Source organism: Lygodium microphyllum, chromosome 4 (genome assembly GCF_053477565.2).
Source record: "Lygodium microphyllum isolate KBCC chromosome 4, Lygodium_microphyllum_v1.1.10, whole genome shotgun sequence".
In the NCBI taxonomy this organism is placed as follows: domain Eukaryota; kingdom Viridiplantae; phylum Streptophyta; class Polypodiopsida; order Schizaeales; family Lygodiaceae; genus Lygodium; species Lygodium microphyllum.
Genome location: NC_141138.1, coordinates 28,908,763 through 28,918,766, shown reverse-complemented (window position 1 = coordinate 28,918,766; position 10,004 = coordinate 28,908,763). Strand labels below are relative to the sequence as shown.

Genomic DNA, 10,004 nt, shown 5'->3' with positions numbered 1-10,004 from the left:
ATTTACTTCTTATTTCTAGTTCTATTTCTAGATTTACTTGTTTAGATGTACTGTGATTAGACTCTTTGATGGGACATGCCTAAGAGGCCTTTTTGATTGGTGGCATAAAGAAACATGAGGAATTAAAACATGAAGACCACCAAGCATGTTCAAAGTCATACAAACATTAAGAGCAAACTAAGGTCACTATTGAAAGAACAAGGGTTCAATTGGGTGATAGCATAGGGTCTCACCACACAAGGGAAGAATCAAACAACTTGAGTTTTGAAACATAAAATATAAAGTTTAAGTGCTTAAGCAATCAACATATTTCAAGGGAACCAAATTTTGGATCATAGGCGAACTCACACCAGCACAACTCAAAGCAAGGCCAAGTGAAATCATCAAGATAAACATGTGCACATACGAACTCACATACATAGAAAAGAATATGCCATTCTCAGTAACTTTATTTTACACAGTTCAGACCATTAGAAACTCCTCTCCAATTGGTAGAATGAATATTAGGTCACCCATACACTTCAAGCACATAATTCCAAAGTCTACAACCTCCACCTTAGCAAAGAGAAACGTTCAAGTTGGTTATTTATCAGCATGATTGAAAATATTAGAGTTTAGAATCAACCCAAAAAGTTTTAGCTCCTACAACCAGTCTACAAGCTGACGAAAGACTTATGCCGATGGTGTCACAAGACTGCCCCAAAACAGATGTCATGATAGCTCTGATTCTGCCACCTCAATGCAAAACACAGAAAAGACATTGAATCAGTAGAATGCTTCATCCAAATTAAGAAGATATCCAGATCAGCATCTACAAGATACATCACAGGTTGAGTGAAGTTCTTACACCTCAAATGTGGTCCAAACGAAGAGAGCCAAGATGCACCCATTGACTTCAATTACATAAACCAATAATACATTTACCTTGGATAAGCATTCAAGAAGAGCTTTCTCAAACTACATTAACCTTTTGACATTGTGAACTCTAAGCTCCAAGTGGATGTGAAGCTGTTGTGGCATTTCATATACGCTTGATCTTAGAGAATGTCCCAGTGTCTGAAAAGTAGGTGCTCTGTGTACCACTACCCAGCAAAGCTGCATGAGCCTGAGGATTTGTGAGTTCAATCCCCTAAAACAGCAACAGAAAAGCAATGGGATGTCAGTACATGCCAATATCCACACAATGACATCTCTCAATGCATGTACATGCAAGCATAAATCAGTAGAAAATATGTGTACCTGTACAGGGGTAAAAGCCAAGCTAGATGTCAACCCAGATGTTGCACCACTGCTACCATAGCTTTTTTCTTTGAACCTGCAACAGAAAGAACAGGCAAAACCCCAAGATCAAAGCAGTTCTGGAGTGAGATGACGTATGAGCATGAGACTTTTTCAATAAAGTTCTTTTTTGAGAGGCCATCTTACTTCTTGGCCGCTTTGGCTGCAAGCTTGCTTTGTCCAACTGCCACTCTAAGCTTCCCACTTCCAGCCTGTCCAAGCATTCCATAGCCTTCACCAAGTCCATCCCCTGCAAGGAGTTGCCCTCATGAGACACATTCTTTAGAATCGAAAGCAAGAGTTCTATTTGGAAGGATTTGAAGATGTACCTAATGAGCTTTCCTCTGCAACACCAAATCGCATGCGATTTGCTAGCTTTCGCATGTCTGTCAATGCATATCTGCAAAGTGGAAAGAAGCAGAATTAGACACGTTATCTTTAGTAAAAACCAGAAAAGCTCACAAGCATAGAGAGCCAACCTAGGAATGCACCTTTACAAGCAGTGTGGTAACCAAAACAGCATGAAGTGAAATAATGATTCATACCTCTCTTTCATTTTTCTAAGCCTGCGTCCACCACGCTTCTTCTTTGGATCAGAATCTGGCACAGGAAGTGGTTTAGGCTGTTTTGGTGGAGGTGGCTCCTGCCATTTTTCTATCTTCTTACGTATTTCTTCTCTCAGGTCTCTCCCAGATTTTCCAGTTGGATCTCCCTTCACAGCATCAACTCGTGCTGCTAGTGTGGCCTTGGCAGCTACAAGCCGACAAGCGCGAGTTCTAAGGGCTGGGGGAGTACTTTGCACCACCTCAGTTTGGAAAACACACCCAGTGTGTGATGAAACAGTTGAAGTTGAAAATCCAGCCAATGTTTTCCTTTTTGCACCCAAAATTTGTACATTACAAGCTGGCATCTTAGCTAAAGCATTAAGACCACCCGCAATTCCCATGAGCTTTGCAGCAACAGCACTTCCTACAATTGCAGATAAATTTGGGGCAATGTAACCCATCCTACTCTCCACAAACTCCAGCACTTTCTTTTTTGCTTCATCCAGTGCTAAAGCCCTAGAGCAGGCGTCAAGGGTTTTTTCCAAACTCTCATCAGATAGTGGTTTGCCTGTGGTAGTAGAAGCAGTGACAGAAACAACCATGATAATTGCAGAGGGAAGCAGACCCTCCAGATCAACAAGGGTAAGATCCATCTCATTCCCTATTCGTTTAACCACTCTGGCATAGTCAATGGGATGAAGGACGAGAGATTCCAACTCAGGAAACTTTAGCCTATACTTATCTCGGATAAAGTTATGTATGATTACTATCTCATTCTCAATATCTGCAGATAGTGTGTTACAGTCCACAATGAGCTGGTATTCAGGATCATCTTCAGTGACTAACACTGTCCGCGAAGCCTCAATGTTCTTTGCAAGTGCTTCTTCCACTTTCTGCAAAATGCAACCCAACAAATTAATCCTCAGGCCACAAGACTTGGTTGAAAGAGTCTGCTAAGCACTTTTCTTGCAATTTATTAATATAAATTAAAGAAAATTTTGTTGTCTCTGCAACATATCTTAGAATAATGGAAGGATGGCAACTTCAGATGTTATAAAACAACTTCAGCCTTTTACACCATACTAAAAATTACTTTCCAAAAGGATGATCTTTCTTTTCTGCATTCGTAGCCTGCTGCCCCACACTCAAAACTCTCTCAAGTCTAACTCATTTAGCATCCTCTGTAAGAACTTCTCTTATTACTCTAGATCTGCACTGAAGGGTTGAGTGAAGAAATACAATGCTGTACATAGCTTAGAAATGCTATTTGATGGCCAACCATTTCTGAAACTGCATGATAGGGACAAGCAAAAAAGTTGTAATCATCATTCCTTTCTTAGCTAGAAATAGATAGATATATTAACCAGGTGGCTAGTATATACGGACTTGGTACAACACCAAGCGCACACAAATATTCATGGGATCAAGTAGAGTGATTTGTAGGATCACTAAAAGTAGAGTGAAAAGGTGAAGTGATGATAAAGGTATATTCAAGTCCCAAATATAGGAGGTAAAGCAAGATGGAAGAGGTAAGAGCAAAAGAGTGATGACACAATAGTGTCCCAAACACAAGTGGGAAGACTGGTATAAAAAACATCATACTTTCAGACAATAGATGTGACAAATGAATCATAGCCATGTCATCTGAGTTAACCTGCTTACTAAGTGATGCAAGCTCATTGCAAATCTCCTCCGTCTTTGAGATATGATCCTTCATGGTCAAGGAATATATGACAAAATTATTGTAGCTTCCCTTGAGGGTTATCTTGTGTGCAACGGTCTTGACCTGATAAAAAGAGGACAATCGGGTCCAAACCTCAAAGGCATTACGGATGCTTAGGATATGAACAAGAACTAGATCATGCAGCTCACGAAGAGGAAGGAATGAGCTTGAGAGTTGATGTCACAACTCTATAGAAACAGAATTTGTATCCTTTTTCATTAATTTGTCTATATAATGATCTATTAAATTTATTTCCTTTGCACTAATTAGATATAAAGAAAAGTGCATTAGAGCTGGCCACTGATGAGTGGTCACAGGTTATGGTGGACCCACGCGGTGGGTTAGAGAAAAGATAGTTCACGCTTCCACCTATACGGCCCGATTGGGCACTTGTGACTAGAACTCATGCATATCAGGGTTAGACTCGCACACAGAAAAGATTGATGCCTTGAAGTGTGGGCTAGATCCACCAGAACAGACAGTTACAATCAACAAGATGGCATGATCATGAAATGCTTGTATAATGTGCATGTGTGGGCTGAAAGCTTGAAATGCACATTTCTTTGCATAGGAAAGTCACATGAAGATTCGGATACCATTTTTGCGATGTACACGGAAAAAGCTTTCATATGACACCCATATTGGGGGGGTCCCTAAATTTTAGGAGATCCCTAAATTTTAGAAGGTCCCTAAATTTTAGGAGCCTCGAATCAGCCTAAAAATGCTAGTCCTAAAAAACAGGGATGTCATTCTAAAAATAGCAAGTTCTGTACTTTGACTGTGCTTACTAAATTTGGTTGTTTCTATTCTTGACAGTATTCAACCCAAAAAGGATGGCCATAGAGAAGAGACAAGTGTCAAGACACTTGTCACACTAGTTTCCAAGTGTCCCACCATTTGTCACATCTCATGACATGTGGCTGGACACTTGTCTTGTGCTACTCCACTTTTCCCTTTTGTACTAGCTCTTCCCTCTCCTATAAATAAGAGCTCGTTTTTCTTCATTCAGCATCATTTTTCTTTGCTGTAAACTCATGTACAGCACCCACAGATAGCCAGAAACTGGCCCCATCCATCCCCATCATCATCCCCCACTTCTCCATTATCAAATTCCTCCATATTCCCTCTTCTATCACTGCTGTTTTACAAGACAGCAAGCCTGTAAATTCATTACATCACCTCCTTTTCAAGCTCCTTCTTCCATTTTAGCAACAAGAAGCAAGCCCTATCCATGTACTACTGTTCAACGATGGAGAAAGGCTGATTTCCCCTCTTTCTTCTCTCATACTGTAAAGAAATCAGTTCTTATCATTGCATAATAGATAATGCATGTGTGTTTGTACATCTTTGCATGATCTTGTGAGAGTGAGAATTACTTCTTCTCACTCTCAGGGGGGGGTTGCCCATCTTCAACCCTCAATCTTGTCTCCATTACTTTTACATTTTCATGGCTGTAATTTTGTGAGTAATTTTCATTTTCAGCTTTAAGTGTTCATTCTCTTTTATATTAAATCTCGAAAACAAGCGAATATCATAATTGTTAAGCATACTACGTTGTTCGGGGCGTTTACAGTGGTATCAGAGCTTTGGCTCGGTCCTCACCCCAACACTGGTAGTGCTTACAATTATAAGTTTGTTTGTTTTCAACCCTTGCATTGAGTGCTTGAGCATATTTTTTTTCTTAAGAGTCTCAATGGATCAGTCAAGTGCTATCCTTCAAGCCATTCAAAGTCTTAGAGAGGAGAATCAGCAAATTCGTGACCAACTTCTCAAACTAGAAAAAAATGAGAATCCCAAAGAATTCAAGGAAAAAAGTCTATCTGCTTCAAGGAGACAAAGCCATACCAATGAAAGGAGCTGATCAAGAAGTCCAACTACTTCTAAGAGGCAGTCCCATTCTACTTCAAGACAAAGAAAGAGATCGCATCAAAGCTCATCCTCTTCTTCAAAGTCATCTGGCGCCTATTCTGATGGATCCTCTTCTAGTAACGAAGAGTCACACCCTTCTCGTGGAAGACCTCATCATCGTCAAAGGCGTCAACATTCTTCACCCTCGTCTCCATCTTCATCCCCATCAAGCACTTCATCATCTTCAACCTCAAGATCCGAGCATGGACGAAGGCATAAGAAGAAGAAGAAGACTAAGTCACTATCTCAACTTGAAAAGAAGATCAAGTTCAGTATGTATGATGGTTCCCGAAATCCTGATCTTCTTCTGAAGTTTATTCGTCAATTTCAAATTTTGTATGGTCGTGACAAGTATAAAGAAAAAGAAAAGATTAAGTTTGCAACTTTACATTTAACTGACTTAGCCCATACTTGGTGGACGGGGTTGGAATATGATCATACTGCCCCAAAATCATGGCGGTCCTTTGTTCGCATGATACAAAGCCAATTTCTTCCTGTTCATTTCAAAAGAGATGTAAAAATGGAATGGGATCGGCTTTGGCAAAGGAAAAATGAGTCACTTGGTGACTATACCAAGAGATTTTGGGAGCTACTTTTGAAGGTCCAACATTTCAAGAAGATCAACAGTTCGGAAAAGCTTAGGAAGTTTCAAGGAGGTTTGCATTTTAAACTTCGTACTTCTCTTAATCATTATCATTGTTCTAGTCTCAGGGAACTCATTGGCCATGCTGAGACATGGGAAATGGAGCACAATGGCAACAAATCATTCCAAAAGAATGATAAGAAGAGAGTAGCTGATGATGAGGAGTATTCAACCCCAAATGAAGGACAAAAACAGCAGCAAAAGCAGCCATCAAATCAAAAGAATGAAGAGATGGACACTCCGCGGCAAAAGTTCGCCAAGCTTTAAATGCTGATGAAGGTGACACAGTGAAGATTGTGATACCCTACATTGGCAAGCTCAAGTTTCAAATTCAAGGCTACAGTGACGAAGATACCTTTTGTATCGGAGACCTTGATGGTTGCGATGTGATTCTTGGCATGCCCTGGAATCATAGAGTAGATTCAACCATCTTCTCTCAGAAAAAGAAGGTAGAACTCACCAACAAAGGCAAGAAGTACGAGATCCAAGCTGGAGTTTCTGGAGACACCATACCTATGGTAAGCCATATGCAAGTCTCTAGAGAAATTAAGGATTGTGTTCAATGTTGTTTGCCTTATGTCACTGATATAAAAGATAATATGAATGCTGAAAACCAAGAGCGACTTCAGCTCTTGGAAAAGTATAAAGATTGTTTTTCGGAAGATCTTCCTTATCAGATTCCCCCAGAAAGACCAGAAGACCATCATATTGATATTATCCCGGGCAGTTCTCCTCCTAATATAGCACCATACCGTGTGAGCCGTCCTCAACAAGAAGAAATCAGAAAGCAAGTCAAAGACCTACTCAACCGTGGGCTAATTAGGCCAAGTAGCTCACCATTTTGTTCATCGGTTCTTCTTGTTCAAAAGAAAGATGGCACATTCAGGATGTGCATTGATTATCGAGCCCTCAACAAAATCACTGTGAAGAATCGGTTTCCTATTCCCAGAATTGACGACATTTTGGATCGTCTAGGAGGCTCAAAGGTTTTCAGCCGCATTGATCTAAAGAGTGGTTATCATCAAATTAGGGTAATACCACAAGATGTACACAAAACTGCTTTCCGCACTTCATATGGTCTTTATGAATTCTTGGTGGTTCCTTTCGGATTAACCAATGCACCAGCCACCTTTAATCGAATGATGGAGCGCATCTTTAGAGAGCATCAACAATACGTCGGTACTTTCTTTGATGATATTCTTATCTTTAGCAAGAATGAAGAGGAGCATCATCAACACTTGGAAATTGTTCTACAATTACTTCAACAAAATCAACTCTTAGTAAATGGTAAAAAGAGTGAATTTTTCATGCATAAAATAAATTACCTTGGGCATGTCATCTCTTCTGAAGGGATTCAGATGGATCCTGAAAAGATCAGGATAATCCAAGAATAGCCTCATCTTCATGATGTACATGAGGTGCGATCGTTTCTTGGCTTATGCTCTTATTACCGCCGCTTCATCAAGCATTTTGCACATATGGCTTCTCCACTTCATGACCTTACAAAGAAGAAGATCTCTTTCCAATGGAAGGAAAAAGAGAAGGTAGCCTTCACAAGGCTGAAAACAGCTCTTACTTCTGGACCTGTTCTTCTCATTTCAGATCTGGTAAAACCATTTATGGTAGAAGCAGATGCTTGCGGTGATTGTATTGGTGCAGTGCTAAATCAAGAAGGCCATGCCGTAGCCTTTGAAAGCCGCCGTCTAAATGATGTGGAGAAAAGATATGACATTTATGAAAAGGAGCTCTTAGCAGTGGTTCATGCTTTAAAGATATGGAAACATTATCTTTTAGGCAATGAATTCCTTATCAAAATTGATCATCAAAGCTTGAAGTATTTCAAGACTCAAAAGCATTTGCAGGAGAAACATGCAAGATGGGAAAATTTCTTGTCTATGTTTCATTTTCAAATTATGTACACTCCAGGGAAACAAAATGTAGTTGCTGATACACTTTCTAGAGTGCCTCGCATTGCAACTATTACAGTGGCTCATCATGAAGATTTTCAAACGATGAAGAATACTTATGATGAAGATACTAATTTTGCAGCAATTTGGTCAAATTTACAGCAAGGAGGTTCTCATCCAGATTATTCCATCAAAGACGGTTACCTTCTCATGAACAATCGCCTTTGTGTCACTCTTCCTGTTCGACAAAAGGTGCTTAAAGAAAGTCATGAACCCCCTTACGTAGGGCATAGAGGGAGGGCAGCCACTCTAAGTGCAATTGAGCGCTACTTTTATTGACCAACATTACGAAGAGATACACATAACTTCATTGAGGCTTGTCTGGTATGCCAAAAATCCAAATATGATAGGCAGAAGATTCCAGGATTGTTGCAACCTCTTCCAGTGCCCAAAGATCCATGGGAACTTATCACAATGGATTTCATCTCAGGTATTCCAAGAACACCTCAAGGTCATGATATGATTTGGGTCATAATTAATAGATTCAGCAAACAATCACATTTTATTCCATATCATAAAACATTGAAATCCGCACAAGCTGCAAGACTTTTCATTCAACATATCTTCAGATTACATGGTATGCCTTCTGAGATCATTTCAGATAGAGACTCCAAATTCACAAGTAACTTTTGGCGTGCTTTATTTGAGAATTTGGAAACCACTTTAAAGTTCTCCTCAGCTTTTCATCCTCAAACTGACGGCCAAACAGAGGTGATGAATTTCACTCTTTTGGATATGTTGAAAGCTTATGTTAGTGAACATAAGTCACAATGGGAGAAATATCTTCCATTATTGGAGTTTGCTTACAACAATACAATGCACTCATCCACAGGGAAAGCTCCAAATGAAATAGTACAGGGTAAAGTGATTCCTCCTCCAATTATTCGCACTAAAGATAAGATTTTTGCTGCTGATGAGTTTGCTTCAGATTTAAAAACCGCAATGGATCAAGTTCGAGCCACTATCAAAGTTGCCCAAGAGCGACAAAAGAAGCAAGCAGATAAACGAAGAAGACCTTTGGCTTTTGAAAAAGGTCAATATGTCTTGCTAAAGTTTGATAAAAGCAAGCTCAAACAAGGTTCTGGTCAAAATTTATCTTTTCCAAAGCTCTCCAGTAGATACTTTGGACCCTTCAAAGTGATTGAGAAAATAAATGAAGTTTCTTATCGACTTGAGCTTCCTGCTCATTGGAAAATACACAATGCTTTTCATGTAAGTTTGCTAAAACCTTACATAGGACCAGAACCAAAGGAACCCATTACTGAAGATCCCCCTGAAGTTGAAGAAACAGAGCAACTCTTGGAACCTGAAAAGATTTTGTTTCTCAAGGATCGAACCACGAGAAGTGGCCTTGTGACACGAAAATTCTTACTAAAATTCAAGAATCTACCCACAACAGATGCACAGTGGGTAGATGAAAAATTCATGAAGGATTACCCAAATATTCTACAGCAATATCAAGAAGCTTTTCAGCTGAGGACAGCTGAATAAAAGCCAGAGGACTGTCACAACTCTATAGAAACAGAATTTGTATCCTTTTTCATTAATTTGTCTATATAATGATTTATTAAATTTATTTCCTTTGCACTAATTAGATATAAAGAAAAGTGCATTAGAGCTGGCCACTGATGAGTGGTCACAGGTTATGGTGGACCCACGCGGTGGGTTAGAGAAAAGATAGTTCACACTTCCACCTATATCACTCGATTGGGCGCCTGTGACTAGAACTCACGCATATCAAGGTTAGACTCGCACACAGAAAGGATTGATGCCTTGAAGTGTGGGCTAGATCCACCAGAACAGACAGTTACAATCAACAAGATGGCATGATCATGAAATGCTTGTATAATGTGCATGTGTGGGCTGAAAGCTTGAAATGCACATTTCTTTGCATAGGAAAGTCACAAGAAGATTCGGATACCATTTTTGCGATGTACACA

The 10,004-nt window shown here is 39.7% G+C and overlaps 1 protein-coding gene across 4 annotated transcripts in view; it reads right to left on the bottom strand.

The window, feature by feature from the left end:
- Positions 1 to 444: 444 nt before the first annotated feature.
- The window catches only part of EMB1220 (pre-mRNA processing ribonucleoprotein binding region-containing protein), a 45,992-nt gene continuing 36,432 nt past the window's right edge, over positions 445 to 10,004 (bottom strand). For 2 of the 4 annotated variants that reach the window (XM_087675825.1, XM_087675823.1), the window contains 5 exons: positions 1,824 to 2,716; positions 1,608 to 1,678; positions 1,426 to 1,528; positions 1,240 to 1,315; positions 766 to 1,129 (listed from right to left, as the gene is read on the bottom strand). In XM_087675825.1, coding sequence (XP_087531951.1) covers positions 1,022 to 1,129; positions 1,240 to 1,315; positions 1,426 to 1,528; positions 1,608 to 1,678; positions 1,824 to 2,716 — 1,251 coding nt within the window. In that variant the 3' untranslated portion in view covers positions 766 to 1,021. Of the gene's footprint in view, positions 729 to 765; positions 1,130 to 1,239; positions 1,316 to 1,425; positions 1,529 to 1,607; positions 1,679 to 1,823; positions 2,717 to 10,004 lie in introns of those variants that run through there. The other 2 variants (XR_015690528.1, XR_015690529.1) reach the window with 2 other exon arrangements.